The sequence below is a fragment of the Canis lupus genome, chromosome 1, assembly GCF_048164855.1.
Source record: "Canis lupus baileyi chromosome 1, mCanLup2.hap1, whole genome shotgun sequence".
NCBI lineage: Eukaryota > Metazoa > Chordata > Mammalia > Carnivora > Canidae > Canis > Canis lupus.
The window spans coordinates 82,324,815-82,346,921 of NC_132838.1; the positions used below are offsets into that span (position 1 = coordinate 82,324,815).

The 22,107-nt window shown below is 33.6% G+C and overlaps 1 protein-coding gene across 6 annotated transcripts in view; it reads right to left on the bottom strand.

Moving 5' to 3' along the window:
• The window catches only part of VPS13A (vacuolar protein sorting 13 homolog A), a 235,170-nt gene that overhangs the window by 148,014 nt on the left and 65,049 nt on the right, over window positions 1–22,107 (bottom strand). For all 6 annotated transcript variants that reach the window (XM_072837699.1, XM_072837698.1, XM_072837702.1 and 3 more), the window contains 6 exons: window positions 21,871–22,060; window positions 21,639–21,753; window positions 14,011–14,147; window positions 11,519–11,651; window positions 9,131–9,248; window positions 1,913–2,051 (listed from right to left, as the gene is read on the bottom strand). In XM_072837699.1, the coding sequence (XP_072693800.1) occupies window positions 1,913–2,051; window positions 9,131–9,248; window positions 11,519–11,651; window positions 14,011–14,147; window positions 21,639–21,753; window positions 21,871–22,060 (832 nt within the window). The remainder of the gene's footprint in view (window positions 1–1,912; window positions 2,052–9,130; window positions 9,249–11,518; window positions 11,652–14,010; window positions 14,148–21,638; window positions 21,754–21,870; window positions 22,061–22,107) is intronic.

Genomic DNA, 22,107 nt, shown 5'->3' on the forward strand with positions numbered 1-22,107 from the left:
TGGCAATGACTTTTTGGATCTGATACCAAAAGCAAAGGCAGCAAAAGCAAAAATAAACCATTGGGACTACCTCAAACTAAAAAGCTTCTGCATAGCAAGGGAAGCTATCAACCAATGAAAAAGCAATAAACTGAATGGGAAAAAATATAAGCAAATAATATATTTGATAAGGTGTTAATATCCAAAATACATAAAGAACTCATTCAACTCAACAAAACAAATAATTAAAAAATGGGCAGAAGAAATGGACATTTTCCAAAGAAGACACACAGATGGTCAACAAACACAGGAAAAGATGCCCAATATCACTAATAAGGAAAATGCAGGTATCTCTTTGATATCCTGTTTTCATCTCCTTTGGAAAAACCAGGAAAGTAAGATTGCTGGATCATATATGGTAGTTCTAGTTTGTTTCCTGAGGAACCTCCCCACTATTTCCATGTTGGCTGTTCCCACCAACCGTACACAGGAGTTCCTTTTTTCACTCATTTACTGCTGGTGGGAATATAAATTAGTACTCAATTTAAAAAAGAAAATTTGGGCAGCCCCGGTGGCGCAGCGGTTTGGAGCCACCTGCAGCCTGGGGTGTGATCCTGGAGACCCGGGATCGAGTCCCACATCGGGCTCCCTGCATGGAGCCTGCTTCTCCCTCTGCCTGTGTGTCTCTGCCTCTCTCTCTCTGTGTCTATGAATAAATAAACAAAATCTTTAAAAAAAAAAAAAAGAAAATTTGACAAAGTTCATGAAAATATAAAATTCAGTGAGCAATTCTACTTGTATAAATTGATCCAGTGAATAAAAATACACCCAAATATATAGAGAGGAAGCCAAAAGCAGTAGGGTAGAACTGTGAGCATTCGTAATAATAAGAATGTTCATCAAAGGAACTCTGTTATGTGAGGCAAATGATGGTAGGTACATTTGCACAATTCAATATTATTTGCTATACAAAAAAAAAAGGTAGATCTGTATGTGTTAATATGAAAATATCTTTAAGGTATATAAGATATGATAATGGTGAAAAAATACAGATTCAGAACAGGAAGTATAATGATCCAATTTATGTAAACTTTAAGAATACACACACACACACAAGCATGCCATAGTATATATTATAAACACTTCTGGAAAACTACAGAAGTGGTAGTTAACAGTGTTACCATTAAGGAGGGTCACTGCAAGCAGAAGTAACGAAAAGTAGACTCATCATGTAATTTTCTTTACTATTTGCACCTTTTACTCTTTCATCATTTCCTTTTAAAATGTAAAAACAAATTTTTTAGAGAAAGAGAGAAACATTGGGGGATGGGGTGAGAGGAGAGAGAGACCTTAAGCAAGCTCCATGCCCACTGCAGAACCCAAGGAAGAGCTCAATCTCACAACCCTGAGATCGTGACCTGAGCCAAAAAAAAAAAAAAAAAAAAAAAGAGACACAACCAGCTGAGACAACCAGGCACCCCAATTTTTTTTAAGTAAGTTCCATGTTTAGCATGGAGCCCATTGTGGGGCTTGAACTCACAACCCTGCGATCAAGACCTGAGCTGACGTTTAGCACCTGCCTTTGGCCCAGGGCGTGATCCTGGAGTCTCAGGATCGAGTCCCACATCAGGCTCCCGGCATGGAGCCTGCTTCTCCCTCCTCCTGTGTCTCTGCCTCTCTCTCTCTCTGTCTCTCTCTCTGTCTATGATAAATAAATAAATAAATCTTTAAAAAAAAAAAAAAAAAAAAGACCTGAGCTGAGATTGAGTTGGATGCTTAACCAATTGAGCCACACAGGTACCCGTAAAATGTAATTTTTAAAGGTCTTTTGAAAACGAATAAAATTATTTTATCCAAAATTTTTGACTCTTACAAATACTATTTGTTGAGTTCCTTAAATTTGTACTTTTATCAATTTTGTAAAAAACATTACCTGAAATGGTTTGGCAGGGGCATATGCTTCAGGTGCAGGTGTGGGTTTCGGAATGCTTTCAATCAATTCCAAAATTCCTTGCAGTTTTTTATCTGAGATTCGTAAAGAAATCAGTGGTAACTTTCCAAAAATCTTGAATCTGTTTCAAAAAAGCAGAAATCAGTATAAGCAAACTTCATTCTGATTTAAGTGCACTAATTAAAAACACAAGTGTTCCCCCTTAATATATCCAAAAATAATAAAATGCAATTTTAAGCTCTAAAAATTATCCACACAGTCCATAAGACATATTATTCCACAATCTCCAATCAAATTTCTTTTTGCCCTTACTGACCAGTCTCATTAGATGAACTAACCTCATCTTTTTTCCAAAAATTTTTAATGTTGTTATGTTTATTATCCCTTTACTATTTGCCAATGATGGATGATCATTACTAATTATTATTTATTAATGACACACATTAAGGAAAGCATTGATATACATTTATCATACATTCTCACAACCTGTAAAATAGACAATCAATTTCTGTTCTCTGTTTCTCAGAAGTTCCCTTATGTACATGGTTCCTATCAGGAAGCTAATGCTTAGCCAGTTTAAGTAACTTCTCCATGACATTATATATCTAAATTATGGTTAAAAGAAAAATTACATGATCATATAAATTGATGCATGACAAAATCGAACACCTATTCATGATAAAAACTCTCAGTGAACTAGAATAAAGGAGAGCTGCCTCAAATTGATAAAGAATATCATCAGAAAACCTATAGCCACATATTTAATGGTAAGAAAGTCTGTTTTTCCACTAAGATTAGATACAAAGTAAAGAGATCTCTGATCACTCCTTTTCAGCACTATACTGGAAGTCCCTGCCAATGAATTAGGACAAGAAAAGGGAATAAACTGAATGGGAGGTGTAAAGATTCTGTTCACAAATGACACAGTCATCTACACAGAATATCTAAAAAGAAAAAAAAAAAAAAAAGACTCCTAGAACTAATAAGTCCTTATACCAAGATTGCATAATACAAAGTTGATATGCAACAGTCAATTGTTTTCCTATATACAAACAATAGATGAGTAGAATTTAAAAATTAAATATAATGCCACTTACATTAGCACCCACAAAATGTAATAGTTGAGTATAAATCTAAAAATATATATAAGATCTTTACGAAGGAAACTACAGAACTCTATGAATGAAATAAAAAAATGAATAAATGAGATATTCCATATTTATTTATGGATATTAAAACTCAGTATCATCAAGATGTTAGTTCTTTCCAACTGATCCATAGATTCAATGCAATTAAAGTCAAAATCCCAGTCCACTACTTAATGAATACTGACAAAATGATTCTAAAGTTTATATGGAGAGGTAAAAGATCCAGAATAGCCAATACAATACTGAAGAACAAGGATGGAGGACTGACACCCCCCAACTTCAAGGCTTACTATAAAGCTACAGTAAGCAAGATACTGGTATTGGCAAAAGAACAGACAGATCAATGGTCAGAATAGAGAGCCCAGGAGACTTCCATAAATACAGTCTACTCATCTTTGACAAAGGTGCAAAGGCAATAAAATAAAGCAAAGATATTTTCTTCAAAAAATGTAACAGACAAATCTAGAGAAATGTTGCTAAGGCTGATGTCCAAGAGATCACTATGTTTTAGGATTTTTATGGTTTTAGATCTCATACGTAGATCTTTAATTCATTTTCAATTTATTTTTGTGTATGTTGTGAGAAAGTGGTTCAATTTCATTCTTTTGCAGGTAGCTGTCCAGTTTTCTCAGCATCCTTTTTTGAAGAGATTGCCTTTTCCTCATTCTATGTTCTTGTCTCATTTGTTTTAACTGACCATCGAGGTATGGATTTAACACCTAGTACTGGACTATTAAAAAAAATTAAAAACTAAAATTAAAAAAAGCAAAGCAGAGTGGGTAGAATGGTTTTCTTTCCTTCTCTCTTTCTCAAGCCAAATTCCTGACATCCCTCTGGCCTTAAGACTCTCAGAGTGCAGTTTGATTTCCTAACAGAAGGGAAGTCTAGGAGAACAAGACTTCCTACACTACACAATGTTTGCTAGTGGACAGAGTCACTATACTTTAAAAAGCAACACAGAAGGGTAAAGTCTCTCTTTCATGTGACAAGAGCAGTTAAGTAATAACAGCCACATCCACAGCATATGGGGAAAGACAGGCTATTTACTACTTACCTCTATCCTTCTCCCTATATTTTAGACAACAAAGCCTTGAGCACTACTTTATGAGCATTCTCTTATAATGATCCCCTGGGGCTGTTTGGCAAGTGTTGGATGAGTCTTTGGTTAAATTACAATATAGATGTCTGACTGAGATTTCAATGTTTACAAGGGAGAGAAAAAGTACTGGAAGAAAGAAGTGAAAGGGTTAGCTAAAGTCAAATTATTTAGGATCAAATCAGCTAAACAGCTGAGTCAAGTTCAACAGATTTCTCTACTTATTAGCTTGAGCTCAAAGTTTCAGCTAATAGGGATGCATGGGCGTCAGTAGTTGAGCATCTGCATTGAGCTCAGGTCATGATCCCAGGGTCCTGGGATAGAGTCCCACATCAAGCTCCTACAGGGAGCCTCTTCTCCCTCTGCCTATGTTTCTGCCTCTCTCTGTCTCTCATGAATAAATAAATCTTTAAAAAAAAAAAAAAAGGTTCAGGTAACAAATTATAAAGATCTCAGTAAACATAAAGGTATTTATATGATAAATGTAAAATCAAGTATTACTTATTATAGTTTTCTATTACAACTCTACTTTTTATTTTCTATGGGATTTAGAAGACAAATGCATAAAAGTATAAATCTATGTTAAATGGGTATACAATATATAAGGATATAGTATGTGACATCAGTAACAAAATGAAGGGGGGAGCAGTAAAGAAAGAGATTTTTAAACAAAACAAAGGATCACAGAGAAAGAGAAGAAAAAATAAAGTAAGATGAAATCACGGGCAGAGACAAACCATAAGAGACTCCTAATCACAGGAAACAAACTTAGGGTTGCTGGAGGGGAGCAGGTGGTGGGATAGGGTAACTGGGTGATGGACATTAAGGAGGGCATGTCACGTAATGAGCCCTGGGTATTACATAAGACTGATGAATCACTGAACTCTACCTCTGAAACCAATAATACATTATATGTTAATTAATTGAATTTAAATAAAATTTTTAAAAAGATGGAAAAAAGTAAGAATTTTTGTATACAATTGAAGTTAGTACCAATTTTAAACAGACTGTTATAACTCTACACATGGAAAACAGAAGAAAATCAAACCATGTCACAACAAAAAAGTCAACTAAGTGCAAATGAAGGCAGTAAAAGAGGAAATAAGAAAAAAGCTTATAAAACATATGGAAATAAATAACAAAATGACAGAAGTCCTTCAATATCAATGATTACTTTAAACATAAATGGTTTATGCTTCCCGATCCAAGATATAAATTGACAGAATGGATTAAAAAAATGAGATCCAACTATAGGTTGTCTGTCAAAGACTCAGTTTAAATTTAAGGGCACAAATAGTTTGAAAAATTAAAGAGTGGCAAAAAAATATCCCATGCATATAATAAATATAAGAAATCAGGAACAGCTTTAATTAAGGCAGTCAAACGAGTTTGTAAAGTCAGAATCTGTTACTAGAGACAAAGGACATTATATAATAATAAAAAGGTCATTTCACTAAGAAAATGTAACAAAACATATATGCACCAAACACCCAATCAAAAATATATGAATTAAACACTGACAGAATTGAGGGAAGAAACTGATCTACAGTCAACAGACTTCAGTATCTGATGCAACAACCAGAGAGGAAACCAAAAGGGAGGACTAGAACAACGCTATTGACAAAATGGACCGAAAAAATATATAGAACAGTAGAATACGGTTTTTTCTTAAGTACACACAGAACAATCTCCAGGGAAAACCACATATAAGGCCACAAAACAAGCGTCAAATTTTTTAGAAGTCTGAAATTACTAAAAGAATTTTTTTCCATCACAATGGAATGAAACTAGGAATCAACAGAAGAAAAAATGTAAAATTCAAAAATATATGGAAATTAAACAACACATGTATTAAACGGTAAGTCAAAGAAATCACAAGGAAAAGGAAAAAATATCTTGAGACAGCTGAAAATGAAAACGCAGAACATCAAAATTTATAGAATACAGCAAAACTGTACTGAGGGAAATTTATGGCTGTAAACACTTGTGCTAAAGATCTCAAACTAATTTTAACCTTAAGAAACTAGAAAGAGAGCAAGCTAAACTAAAAGCAAGTAAGGAAATAAAAATCAAAGAGAAACAAAATAGACAAATGAGAAATAATAGAGAAAAAAACAACAAAACTGAGAAGGGGTTCTTCAAAAAGATCAACAGAGTTGAAATTTTTGGCAGACTGAGAAAAAAAAGAGAAATGACTTAACTAAAATCAAGAATGAAAGCAGGGGCATTACTACCAATTTGATCGAAATAACGAAAATTGGAAGACAGCACTATGAACAATTTTATACCAACAAACTACAAAACCAAGATAAAGTGAACGAATTTCTAGAAAACTAAATCTATCAAAAACTCTAAATTGGGAAGAAACAGGAAACCTGGATAGACCTATAACTAGTATGGAGATTGAATCAGTAATCAAAAATCTCCCAATAATGAAATGCCCATGATTAAAAGATTTCACTAGTGAATTCTAGCAAACATTTTAAAAAGAATATAAATTATTCTCAAATTCTTCCAAACAATGTTAGAGAAAGGGACACTAACTAGCTCATTTTCAGGCCACAATTACTCTGAACCAAAGTCGAACAAAAACACTGCAGACCAATATCCCTTAGGATCATGTTGCAAAAATCCTCAACAAAATTCTAGTAAAAAACACTCAACAGTACATTCAAAGGATTATATGCTATAACCCAGAATTTATTCCTAGAACATAAGAATGGTTCAACATATAAACACAGATCATTGTCATACACAACGTTAATAGAGTGAAGGAAAAAAATACACAATCCTTTCAACTGATGAAAAAAAATATTTGAAAAAAATTCAACACACTTCCATGATAGATACATTCAACGAATTAGGAACAGAAGAAAACTCTATCAACATAATAAAGGTCATATATGAAAAATCCCACAGCTAACACACTCAAAGATGAAAAACCAAAAGCTTTTCCTCTATGTTCAGGATAAAGGATGACCACTTAAATCACTTCTACTCAACATAGCACTGGAAATTCTAGTGAAAATTATTAGGCAAGACAAAATTAAAGGCATCCAAAGTGAAAAGAAAGATGTAAAACTATCTTTGTTCATAGATGAAGTGATCTTATATGTAGAAAACCCTAACAATTCGGGACACCTGGGTGGCTCAGTGGTTGAGTATCTGCCTTTGGCTCAGGGCATGATCCTGGGATCGAGTTCCACATCAGGCTCCCCACAGGGAGCCTGCTTCTCCCTCTGCCTATGTCTCTGCCTCTCTCTGTGTGTCTCTCATGAATAAATAAAATCTTAAAAAGAAAAACAGGGGATCCCTGGGTGGCGCAGCGGTTTAGCGCCTGCCTTTGGCCCAGGGCGCGATCCTGGAGTCCCGGGATCGAGTCCCGCATCAGGCTCCCGGCATGGAGCCTGCTTCTCCCTCCTCCTGAATCTCTCTCTTTCTCTCTATGCCTATCATAAATAAATAAATAAATCTTTAAAAAAGAAAAAGAAAAAGAAAAACAACCCTAACAATTCCACACACAAAGTTAGAAATAAATGAATTCAGCCAAGTTAGAGAGTATTAAGATCAACTCCAGAAGAATCGGTTTCTATACAGTAACAGCAAACAATCCAAAAAGGATATTAAGACAACAATTCCATTTACAATAGCATCAAAGAGAATAAACTTAGCCAAGGAAGTAAAGAAATATATTGCTAACTACCAAAACGCTGCTGAAAGAAATTACAGAAGACACAAAGAAATGCAAAGACATCTTATGTTCATGGACTGGAAGACTTAATATTAAGAGGTCACTACTCAAAGCATTTACAGGTTCAATGCAATTCATATCAAAATCAAAATAGTATCTTAAAATAGAAAAGCCACCCTATAATTCATATGGAATCTCAAAGGACCCCAAACAATCAAAACAATCTAAAAGACAAAGTTGGATGACTCACACTCCTGATTTCAAAACTTACTACAAAGGTATAGTCATCCAAACTGTGTGGCTCTGGTATAGACACAGAAAATAGAGACCAAGGAAATAAAACAGAAAACCCAGAAATAAACCTTCATGTATATGGCCAAATGATTTTCACAACAATACAAGACTATTCAATGGAAAAGACAGTCTTTTCAATAAATGATGCTGGGCAAACCAGATATCCACATACAAAAGAACAAAACTGAGTCCATATCTTATACCATATCCAAAAATTAACTCCAAATGTATCAAAGACTTAAACATGAAAGCTGAAAGTATAAAATTCTTTGTAACAATGATACAGAAATTTCATGACATTGAATTTGATAATAACCTCTTGAATACCAAAACATAGGCAACAGATAAATTGGACTTAATATTTAAAACTTTTGTGCATCAAAGGGCACTATTAAAAGGGTGATAAATAAGGCAATCCACAAAAAGATAAAATATTTGCAAATCATTTATCTGATAAGGAGTCAACATGCAGAATATATTGAAAAATAAAAAATCTCCTGCAACTTAAAAAAATTTTAATTAAAGACGGGCAAAGGACTTGACCAGGTATTTTTCCAAAGAAATATATTAACTGTCAGTTAAGTACCTGAAAATTACCTAATCAGTAATCATTCGGGAAATGCAATTGAAAACTATAATCAGACACTACTTCATACATATTGGGGAGGACTATTTTTAAAAATAAGAAAACAAGTTTTGCTGAAGAGATGGAGAAATTGGAACCCTTACACACTGCTGATGGTAATATAATGATACAGATGCTATGGAAAACAATAGGGCAGTTCCTCAACATTATGGAAATAGATGGTGATGGTCATCACACACAACAATGTGAATGTACTTAATGCCATTCAATTATAATCTAAAAATGGTAAAGTTTATGTTACATATATTTTACTACAAAAAAATAATCAATGAAATTTGGTATTTCCTTAAAAAATTTATAATCGTATGAAACAGAAAATACATACTTGGGCATCCTTATATCCATGAAAACCATGGCCTTAGAGAGTTCCACATTGAAGTGCATAGGTACCAAAATATGCTGTGTAGATACATTCAATTTTCGCGCTTCTCTCCAATTATCACCTATTATGGAAAAGAGTAAGTACATGTTTATTTAACACACATTTAATTTTGAAAAATACATTAAAACTAAAATCACTGTTAATATTTTGTGGTCATATACTTCATGGCATGGAAAATTCTTCCTCCATCTGGATAATGTTAATGCCACCTTCCCAAGTATACACAATCAGCAGGTAAATTCCATTTATGATTTTCCTTCTGCTGTTTCAAGAACTGTTTCAACTGGAAACAGCTTCTTAAAAAACCAATAACACAGTTTAATCAAATTTACTATGCATCCCTTTACAGTCACTATACCTAGCAGATACTGTACCCAAAAAACATGGCTTTAAGACAATAATGAAAAAGGTAGAGAAAAGCACAGTTCTTCTGTGTTAAAAAAAAAGCTACCAGTTACTCAAGATTGGTAAGAAGCACTGTTCTAGGCAATGTTTAAATTTTCATTTGTTCTCATAATTATGTTTACTCATTTTATTTTAGAAAACTGAGACTCAGAGGAATTTTTCATTTGTTTATGGCCAAAAGGCTACTGTGTGATACAAGCTGAAATTTACATCCAGGTCTGCTAACATGAAATTTGTGTGATACAATCCATCTTCATATATATTTTACCTCATTTGAGCCTAATATTTCAAATAAGAAAAAGTCATCAGTCAAAAAGAAAACCAAGTCAATGAAAGATTAGATGTAGAGAAAGGTAGTAAAATCAACTCTATTACAATTTTTAAAATTCAGTGTCAAGATAATGAAATATTTCCTTCTCAATTTACAGACAAAAAATATTTAGAAGTATGTGTTTCAGTATTAAGAAAGTTTATGACAACTGCCTAAAATAACCCCAAAGTCAAAAAATACACTGTCCTATAAAATATTTAATTATTTAAGAACACTTAACATTAATCATAAACAATTCCAAGGAATTCCAGTACTTTTCAAACAATAATGGAATACTAAATTTTTTTCACAATGTATCTCAATATCTTAAATATACCTCCTTGATTTCAAAAATTAATGACCAAAATGTACCAAACATACCACAATACTGTTATTTATTCCTTGCAAAAAGACTTACAGGTTTCATATAAATAATTTATATTTGCCACCCACTACACTTCTGGGCTTCTTCTACACCAACTAGAATCTTATAAAACAGAAATAAAATTTATTATTGGAAAGCAAATACAAAGAAAATAAAATGTTCCAGTACTATATAAGTTAACACTTTTAATAACCATTACTTAGGGTTCTCAATGTTTCTCTTTTTATTAGCTCTGATAATTAAAATTCTACCATATATACAAATCTCTAAAATATCCACCAATCCAACTCTCTTGAATTCTAAATGTTTCCTAACACTCCAGGGATTCAGAAACAGTATGACACAGTACAAAGAAGGCTCAATTAGTCTCAGATCTCTCACTATCTACTTTAAGTTGCTTTGACAACTGAATTTCTGGCTCTGCTGACTTCATCTAAAACCAAATCTGTATCAGAGATTCCATCAAAAGTGAATGGGGTATAGGTACACCTATGATTCCCTCCCTCTATCCTCCTAATGATCCTCCTCAGTCTCAATGTGGCTCTTTATGGCCTGGGGGGGTCAGAGGCCCTAAGCTGGACAGATCTAGTTTTGAGCAGCCTAATGTGATTATCCTGTATAAAATATTTTAAATATGTGCCAATGTTTTCCAACCTTGTCCAAAGGATTTTTCAACCTCAGCACTATTGATATTTGGGCTAAATAAGTGTTGTGAGGTGGCTTTCCTCTACATTGTATGATGTTTAGTAGCGTATCTGACCTCCACTCACTAGGTGCTAGTAATGCCCCTACTCATTACCTGTAACATCAAAAATTGATATTGAAACTGTCTCTTGAGCACTAAAATCAAATACCTGAGCTATTATTGCTCCTAGATAGTATTTATTACTTCTGATTCAAAAATATTAAAGTTTTATTTTTCTTAAAGATTTTATTTGAGAGAGAGCAAAAGAAAGAGAAAGAGACAGAGCATGAATAGGCATGAGGCATGGAGGAAGGGGCAAAGGGAGAAGGAGACTCCCTACTGAGCAGGGAGCCCAACACGGGGCTCCATTCCAGGATCGTGGGATCATGAACTGAGCTGAAGGCAGATGCTTAACTGAGTTACCCAGGCACCACAAAAACATAAAAGCTTTAATATGTTTTGGATGAAGGTCGAAGAGAAACTATCTTAAGACCTAGCTAATCATTTCAGCAAAATGAATCAATACATAATGCATTATATGCTTACCAACTGTGCTGTAAAGCAGCTGTATGCTTGTAAGCTGAACGTCAAAGGAATCATAAGCTCTATGCATGATCTCTTCAAGCCTGGCTCCTCCTTGTTTCATATCTGGCAATTCCAAACGACTTTTACTTGTCACCTTAAAGTTATTTTTAAAAGTTTAGATGATGCAAAACACTTCAAAAGAAAATACTTCATCTTTAAGACTGTAACAAAAATTTAATGAAACACTCACAAGACATATAAACCTAATAGAAATGTCTTCACCCATGACATGTATAATGATAAGACCAGGTACAAAGTGAATTTTTACATATTGTTTTTCTCAATGATGTATATTAAAAAAGGGAAACCAGGCCAGCTATGGAGAACAATACATTTAAAACTTTTTTATAAAAAAATAAATAAATAAATAAAATAAAATAAAACTTTTTTATAGAGTTAAAAATACACCTGCCCTATAACCCAGCAATTGCACTACTGGGGATTTACCCCAAAGATACAGATGCAATGAAACGCCGGGACACCTGCACCCCGATGTTTATAGCAGCAATGTCCACAATGGCCAAACTATGGAAGGAGCCTCGGTGTCCATCGAAAGATGAATGGATAAAGAAGATATGGTCTATGTATACAATGGAATGTTACTCAGCCATTAGAAACGACAAATACCCACCATTTGCTTCAACGTGGATGGAACTGGAGGGTATTATGCTGAGTGAAATAAGTCAATCGGAGAAGGACAAACATTATATGGTCTCATTCATTTGGGGAATATAAATAATAGTGAAAGGGAATAGAAGAGAAGGGAGAAGAAATGGGTAGGAAATATCAGAAAGGGAGACAGAACATGAAGACTCCTAACTCTGGGAAACGAACTAGGGGTGGTAGAAGGGGGGGAGGGCGAGGGGTGGGGGTGAATGGGTGACGGGCACTGAGGGGGGCACTTGAAGGGATGAGCACTGGATGTTATTCTGTATGATGGCAAATTGAACACCAATAAAAAATAAATTTATTATTAAAAACTTTTTTATATTTGATAAGAAGCCTTTTTATTAAAAACAAAATTAAGAGACAAATATAGCCTATGTTTCTATGTCATGATGATAGATATTTAGATATTTTTATAAGAAGAATCCAGAATTAAATATTAGGATAGCTGAACTGTACTCCCAACTCTGCCATTTATATGACCTCAAGCAAGTTATATTTGTACCATCTCCTTCTTGGTGTACTACACATGCTACTTTTTTCACTTAAACATCCTGGAGATCACTCCACCAGAGTATATAAAGATCTTATTCATTCACATCTATACATATATGTGTGTCTGTGCCTTCACATTTGCACCTCTATTTTATATAGCTCATGCACAGCAGACTGTCAAACTTATTACCTCTGAAGGGTAATCAATTTTAGGTAAAAAGTCAAGCAAATTGCCTAAGGAAACAATACTAAATATTATTCCTGACCTTATGCTTCTGCTATTACACCACACTGCCCTTGAAACAATTCCACATCTAAAGTCAAATATGAATAATTAAATGTATAAATTTTATTATAAATATAAATCCAGCAAGTGTCTATGTAATTACCAACTGAAAGTAAAAACATAAAGGACAATGTCAATATCAAGGAAAGGCCTGTATTTCTCAGGTCGCCAGAAAAGCTTTCCAATATTACCTGTACCTCTTGGGTCTTTAAATTGTTCTATTTAATCTACATTTAATGATCTAGAGCAGTGCTGTGCCACAGAACTTTCTAGTAGGATGGCAATGTTCTCTACCTGAGCTGAAACAGCAACCCAAGACACTTATAACCATTAAATTCCTGAATGTGGCTAATGTGACTAAAGAACTAATTTTTATGTTATTTCATTTTAATCAATGTAAACAACTACATATAGTCAGTGGGTACCCATATAGAACGGTGCAGATCTAGTAACCCAAAAAAAATTTCTCTACTCAAAACTGAGGAAGAAAAATGTACACATTTGGATGGAAAGGGAAATGACTCCGGTAAATGCAAGAAGACCATCTCAAATTAAGATTATTTAATAGAGGTATTAAAATGTCACTATCAAAAAAAAACAAAAAAAAATAAAATGTCACTATCTATAGTGATATATACAAAAAATTTCAGAAGGATGAAGAATTATTTCCAGAACTTTCTCCCATTTGATTTTAATTAGTCAAGTAGTAAATTTACACTGAAAAGGAATTAATCTCCTCAAGCATTACTCTCAAATAATATAATTCTTAGGTTTACCCTAACCTGCATAGTTCAAAATGATCATTTTGTTATTAGAAATGTACGAAAACTACTTAGTTAAATGAAACTGCACATTATTTACTAAAAAAGAAAGAATTCTCAAATCCTACCATCTACTGCAAAGCTAACAGTAAATACTGCAAATCAAACTGTTTGAAAACAAAATACATTTTAAACCTTAAGAAACATCTTAAGGGTCAAACTACACAACAAACATTAGTATGTACCTTTAGATGACCAAGATCTAAAAGAAGCAGATTTGATGTAGGACTAAAAATTCCATCTTGTGGGATAATAACATAGGAAGCCTTCAGATTAATTCTGAGATCAAGAACTTTCTGTGTTTCAATAATGTACAGCAGTCCTGCAGAAAAGTTAAATTGAGAACAATGTGCAATTAGTATTAAGTTTTAAAATACCTTGAGCAAAATATCTTCAACATAATGTAATTTGTGGTCAACATGTATGTACATTCCTGATATAATGGAGAAGAGAATTATGATGGCTCCTCAAATAAATGTTTGTGACCCCCCAAACTCCATTTGTGTAAAATCAGGGACATACATATCTAAGAAATTAAGTTCTATGAAACATTCACTAAGCTTAGAACTTAAGTATAGAACTGACTCAAAGCATTGTTGTTAATTTTTGTCCCCCAAATGATCTTTATTCAAACACAGACAAGATTATACTCAAGTTTGTTTGCTGGGTCAATCAGGTATGATGGTCCCAAGAAGCAGCCATTAAGGACAATCTAGCATTCAATTATCTGTCTCACTGTTAAGCATTTCTCTATCTTCATTTCCATTTCCACTGTAAGACTTTCTCAACCAAAATGATCCGTATCATGGTATTCCCGACTCTACAAATCCAAGTCCTATACTCCTAAGAAGTCTTACCTTTGGCCTTACTTTCAACAAAGGCTTCCTGGATGCCATGAAACCGTGATCTATCTAGTTTGTTTCTTAATGGGGGGAAAGAGGGAGAAGTGAATATTTGGTTTTGGATATAAGTCTACTGTATCTCTCTTCTCTACTTCTCATTGCACTTAGAAGAAAATCCAAATTATTTAATACGACTTTCAAAGTTTTGCTTTATCAACACTGCGTCATTCCACTTCCCTTCACTCACTACATTAGAACCAACCTAGCCTTCTGCAACTGCCAAATTAACCCACTTCTGTCCCTGGCTGGGGCCCTCATAGTTTACCACTGCTTTGAAGGCTCTTCCTTCTACTCTTCAACTGTGTTAGTCTTAACACACATACTTAATGCTACTTCAAGTCAAAGAACTATTCTCTGACATCATCACCAAAACAATACTGAGATACTCATTATTTTCATTTCCTTCACAGCATCTGGGCCCTTTAGCAATTTGTTTCCTCCATCTGCTCCAACTTCACCCATGTGCCTGCCCTGTGAAAGTGGATCTGAGCCTTTTAAATCTTTTTTCCGTTGCAAATTAGCACTGAAGGAGATAGGAAATCCAAGAGAGAGACTGCAGGAAGGACAGGTGTTGTTTCCTGGTGTGTCAGTATGCTCACTCAGCAATATCTGACAGTGGTGTGACTTTCTCCAAAACCAGGCTCATGCTGTGCATAGCTACCAACAGCATCCAAAAGCCATCCTTTCCCTAAAAAACCCCTTCAGTCAGTTTCACAACAGAACGCACCCAGTGAGGTACTGTCCCATGAACAGCTTTCTCCATCACATCAGAAAGTAAGTTCTATAAAGTTTCAGAGAGCAAGTTTCCAGCCACTTTCTCTAAAATGGCATGAATCGCAAACCAGGAGGAAGAGAAGGATATCCTGCCAAGGAATGCAATGTCTGCATTGATGGCAATGGCTACTTCTTTCAGCTACTCTTCCTGTATTCCTTTTTTTTTTTTTTTTTTTTTTTAAGATGTTATTTATTTGGCAGAGGGAGAAGTAGACTCCTCCACTGAGCAGAAAACCCAATAGGACAGGAGGCTAGATCCCAAGACCCTGGAACCATGACCTGAGCCCAAGGTAGACTCAGCTGACTGAGCCACCCAAGGCTCCCCTGTATTCCTTAAAATTACTTCTTCTTAAAGTGAATTTTTAAATATTTAAATAGATAAATCTTAATTTTATGTCGGTCCTATTTTAAAATTATAAGATCCATTAATAGGCAAAAACTACATCTATTTTTATCACTGCTGTGCTCTCCAAAACTTAGCACAGTGTCCAATATAGATTTGGCTTGTGATAAATATCTGACTGAATGAATAAAGGAGATCACTGAAAGAAAATGAATAACTATGATCCTATCAGAGAGCCTGATGTGTCAAATGAAGGGTTTTGATAAATGACCACATTTGTCAAAATGACCACATCTGACAAGGGTAACTAACAACATGTGTATATTCTAGGGGCTGATCTCTCCAACTGACAAAAAGGAAAAGATCTGAAAACCTTCACTGCTAAGAATGAAGAAAATAATACAAGAAGGAAATTAGGTCATAGAGGAAAAAGATAATAAATAGAGGCTAATACAGAAAAAAAGACAGAAAGAGAGAATGAATGGAGAACCAAAAAAGAAAACTATGTAACAGATGAGTCTCTTCCAAAATTGGTAAATTTTAACTTCTGGAAAAATATTAAAAATTAATTATTGAATTTTTTGAATCAACTTCAATACATACAGTAGCACCCCACTTTTTCCCAATATTAACATTTTATTTTACATAATAACTATACTATTTGTGCACAGAAAGAGAACAACAGACTTCAAATAGTTAAGTATGTTACCTTTAGAAAGTAAAATACTAAAGAATTCAGCTTTCTAAAACATTTCTATATAACATCTGAAGTTTACACAGTGGATATTTCCTATTTTAGTAATTCTTCTGATTTTTTAAAAATACTTGAGAGAGAGAGAGAGAGAATGAGGTGGAAGACCCTGAGATCATGACATGAGTTGAAATCGAATGTGACTTTTAACCAAATGAGCTGCCCAGGCGCCTCTGGTAATTCTTGAGAATTTCAGTCAAGAATTAAAAAATCAAAAGTAGCTTAAAAAAAAAAAAAGCAGTCTCTGCAACAATCTCAAATTTTAAGGAAACACAACAGGAAAGACATTACCAAAAACAAATATAAAACTTTTATGAATCTATAGCAATGTCAGTTAAGATTAAATGCCTGGTATATTTTTGGGTGAGGGCATAAATTCACTGCTTTAAAGGGAGTCTTTAGTTATAGTCAACGCAGAAATAACCATTATTAAGGAAGCAAAAACAAACCAGCTTCCTTTGGAGTATATAATGATTAAAAAATGATTGGAAATAGAGTATTTCTTTTCCTGTTTTCTTAATCCATCTTCTCTGTCAAAGATTACATTCACCTTGTAAAAGCAGGACATGGTAAGAGAACTTTAAACTTAACTGGTAAGACTTTTACTTAAGGAAACACTTGATACAGTTTTACCACATCCCAGACATCTAAGCTGGTGATATTACTTGATCAGCATTAACACTTTCCTAGAAATGACTGACAACTACAGAAGTCTTAGAAGACTAAAATGGACAAATGCCCATACTTCCTTAGAAAGAAAAAAAAATAAGTTAATATTTTATTAATTGGTCAAGTGAATGTGGATTGTGAAAAAATTTTAAGCAAATAAATTAATGCACAACTAGAAAGGAAAGCATTGATCATCAGAAGCTAGTATATTTCATAAAACTGAGGTATTCTATGTTAACGAAATTTCTTCTTTCTAAATTTCTTCCACTTTTACTCAACAGATAACTAATAAATTGCAGAACTATTATAGATGTAATATATCAATAATTGAGCAACATACTTAAAGAACGCCTTTACTTTTTTCCAAATAAATTTTTGGGTTTTAAAAAAATTTTTTTAAGATTTTATTTATTTACTCATGAGAGACAGAGAGAGGCAGCGACATAGAGGGAGAGGCAGGGTCCCCACAGGGACTGATGTGGGACTCTATCCCAGAACCCCAGGATCACAATCTGAGCCAAAGGCTGAGCCACTCAGGTGCCCTAAATTTTTTTATTAAGAAAGTAAGCATGTGACCCTGAGATCAAGACCTGAGACAAAAATCAAAAGTCAGATGTCTGACCGACTGAGCCACACAAAGGCCTCTGCCTTTACTTCTTGAGAGAAAATGAAAGTATGGACTATATCAGACACAGTTCATCAAGTGTCCACAAGTGGAATTCACAGATTTCATGCACATGAATGGGAAACAAGTTACAATTTTATTTTCATTAACTACAGCTGACATTCAGTATCTCCTTCTACTATAAATGTAAGCAACAAACTTTGTTACTTATACAAATTGTGTATCATTTATGTTCCCTAACATAACTGAAGACAACTGGAGTTTCATTTATGCCTTCAAACTAATGGTAGTTTTTTGATCTATTGTTAATTCCTGTTATTTTGACCCATAAATAAAGAAAAACAGATACATTGCTACTAACACAAATTTGAGATTCTTAAAATATTTTGAAACTGTGTTCTATTTACTTTCTTTGTAATTCTAGGTAGTCTATGTACTAAAAACCAATATTTTGATTAGAGATCCCTGAGCTTCACACCAAACTGACTAAGGTGTCCATGAGACACAGAAAGTTATAAGGACCACTGATATTAAACAGTTTTACCTAGAAAACGATAACCTTTCACCCAAGGCTTCAAAAGATGACTCAAACACAACAACAACAAAAAAGGAAAATGAATCAATCTAGAAAGATGAATTTTAATAAAGATAAAATCTTGAATTTAAACTCAAACATTTAACTCAATTTCTAAATCCTGGTAATATGAATGAGTATGTACCAAGACCTATTCTTCCACTAAAAGCAACCAAAAACATTGGACATAAGATAAAACAGCAACAAAAAACTTAGAAACACTAAGGAGGCAAAAGAGTAAGGATTTATCAAGTCAAAAATCAATTTGAAGGAGTAACAGACCAGAAAAATTTTATCCCAAGATCATTTTTTGTACCCAGCAATTCCTTTCCACAACCTCACAGAGCACAGGGAACAGAAGACAAAGGTAAGGAGTCCAGCAGGGGTTCTTCTCACAAATCTAGAATCTCAAAAGATACCCACTCAAGATAAGAGTAATCCAGAAGTTAAACCTTCCTCTCTCTAAAAACCTACTCACAGAGGAATGGAAAGAAAGAGAAAAACTGGAAGAAGGGGGTAGTATCCCTCTGACTGTTACCACAATAGAGTCCTCAAGTGGTAGACACCCCAACATCTCTTTGGCATTCCAAAATATCTCAGGTACTGACTTTAGCAAAGTGGTCCACCAATATGCCCAAGACAGAGAGAAGAAAAAAAAATTCTTCCTTGAACGAAAGTCCATTTAACCTAGACTCCAGAGAATTTTCCCAAATAATTTTCCAAGACAAATGAACAGCTCACAATCAACTCACTAAGTATATAAAAACAAAGGCTACTATGAATAAGAGTCAGCCAAAACAAAAGATAAGAGGAAAAAAACCCACAAAAGTCGTCACTTAATTGAACTATCTGAATAGAGAATTATCTGGTGAGAAAAAATGTAACCACACTTATCCTGTTTGAAGAAATAAAAGTTTAAAGATATCCATGAACTCTGAAGAACAACAAAGAGATTTTAATTTATAACAAAAGAAGAATTCCAAAAATGAAAACTATAATCAGTAAAATTTAACCTAAAGATGTAATAGCAGGGACACCCGGGTGGCTCAGTTGGTTAAGCATCTGCCTTCAGCTCAGGTCAAGACCTCTATCCAGGTCCCATGATAGAGCTCCTTAATGGGCTCCCTGCTCAGCAGGGAGTCTGATTCTCTCTCTCTCTCTCTCCCTCTGTCCCTCATCTCTGCTCATTCTCTCAAATAAATAAACAAAATCTTAAAAAAAAAAAAAAAAGATTTAATAGTACAGTAGCACAGTTTAAGAAGATGTCAGTAATTGAAAAGGTAAATTACCCAGCATGTAAGAGAGGAAAGACAAAAGGATATAGAAGAATAAAGGCAGAGTAAGAAATGCTAAAGGACATTAATCCAGAGTTCCAAAAAAAGATTTAAGAGAAAAAATGTATATGGTTAATGAGTAAAAATTTTCTGGATGAAATTTCTAAAATTTGTTTAATCTACCAATCCTCAGAATGGTCCACAGCTGGATATATCACACTGATACAGAATATATAAGATAAGATAATCTTGGGGCAGATGGGTGGCTCACTCAGTTAAGTGTTTGACTCTTGTCTGACTCTTGATTTCAGCTCAGGTCATGATCTCAGGGTCCTGATACCGAACACATCAGGCTCCATGCTGGGAGTGGAGCCTGCTTAAAATTGTCTCTCTTCCTTTCCCTCTGCCCCTCCCACACACACGTTATCTTTCTCCCTCTAAAAACAAAAAAACAATGTAATATACAGAATTGGTGAATCATTATGTTGTATACCTACCACTAACATTGTATGTCAATCATACTTGAATAAAAAAATGGAGACAAGTAAAACAAAGAAAGAACAATAGCACATAATTGATGAAGATGGTAAATGGGAGTTCTAGTGCTCTCAAGTCCTTGTAATGACTGAGGGAAAATAAAAAATTTTACTAAAATTATATTTTGAGATAAACAGTGTTACTATTACTAGAGTGGTATAGTGAAGGGGTGGAGGGAAACAAAGTAATGCTAGAATTTATCTAAAAAAGACAAGAAAAAAAAGTTGAAAAATATCCCACTATATTGTTGTTGATACGACACATCTAAAAGATATAGGGGAAAAGAATGAAAAATATAAGCAAATTCTAACCAAGCAAAAACTAGAATATCCATACTAACACCTAAAAAAATAAATGAAAATATTTTAATTGGAATTAAAATGTTTCTAAAAATACATGCAGTCAACTTCATAGAAATAAAAGATTTGGCTTATTGGAGAAAAAATTTTATTTATGCATGTACCTACTGACAGCATCAAATTTATAAAGAAAAGAAATGACAGATGTAAAAGAAACACACAAATGCACATGCACAGTGACACTACTTTTCCTATAATTCTCTAAAGAATTATTGGAATATGGTGACAGAAAACGGAAAAATCCAGTAAGGATACAGATTTGAAATATAGGATAAATATGACCTAAAAATATGTATAGGTATGAAAAATATAGGCTTTCAAACATGTTAAATATTTTTTTAATTACCACATACTAAGCCAGAAAGCAAATATCAACAAATTGCAAAGCATTAAAATCATATAGATTAACTTTATATGATCTTATATATTTAAAATATATATTTTAAAAAGGGAATCTGTAATTTAAAATCTTCCACAAAAAATAAAATAAATAAATAAAATAAAATAAAATAAAATAAAATAAAATAAATAAAATAAAACAAAATAATAAAATTTTCCACAAAGAAATCTCCAAGCCCTTATGGTTTTACTATTTCATTAGGTGAAATACTGCAAGAAAAAAATAGTAACACTAAAACTTATAAAAACTCTGCAAAAGGATAAAAAAGGATGGAATTTTCTTTTTGGAAGCCAATATATTAAAATATGGAATTCATTACATGAAATGAAAATGCCAGGTTCATTCTCTCACAAATAGAATTACAAAAATTCTAACATAACATGAAATTAACTTGAATGTGGTAATAGGTTTTGTCCTTTCTGTGTGTAAGAAATGATTATTGTTATACCTGAATTTAAGTAAAATAGTACCAATTACTTTCAACTAAACTATATGTAGTCTAAAAGCATAAATTTAAAGTATACCTTACTAAAAACAGTTTAATGTGACTAAAAGTTTATGTAGGATACAATTTTTAATAAACCAACATTAATACTAGCATTTACCTGTTGCTGTCTTGTCACGAAATTCTTCAAGTTTTGTCAAAGTCACTGACGTGAGCTGTGCTAGATTTACCTCTTTTGGAGGCCTGAAGAATTCCACTATACTATTCACTGTTCTCTGTTAAAATAAATATTATTAACATTAGGCACAAACTCAAAGCAAATTGAAATATATTAAAACTTAGGAATTAAGAAATGCTTACTGCAAAAAAAAAAAAAAAAAAGAAATGCTTACTGCATCATATATCATTTCTAAAGGTTCAGCTTCTATGATACACCTTTGAGCAACAGTTTCATCTAACGGATTTATCTCAAATATAATTTGGAAGAGTGAAGTAGCATCATCCAATGAAGATAGGAGGCGAGGTTTTGTTGAATTATCTGGCAAGCCAGTAACATGAAATGAATCAATTTTGGTTTCAAATCTACATGAAAAAAGACAGGACAAAAATTAGCTATCAATACAATTTTA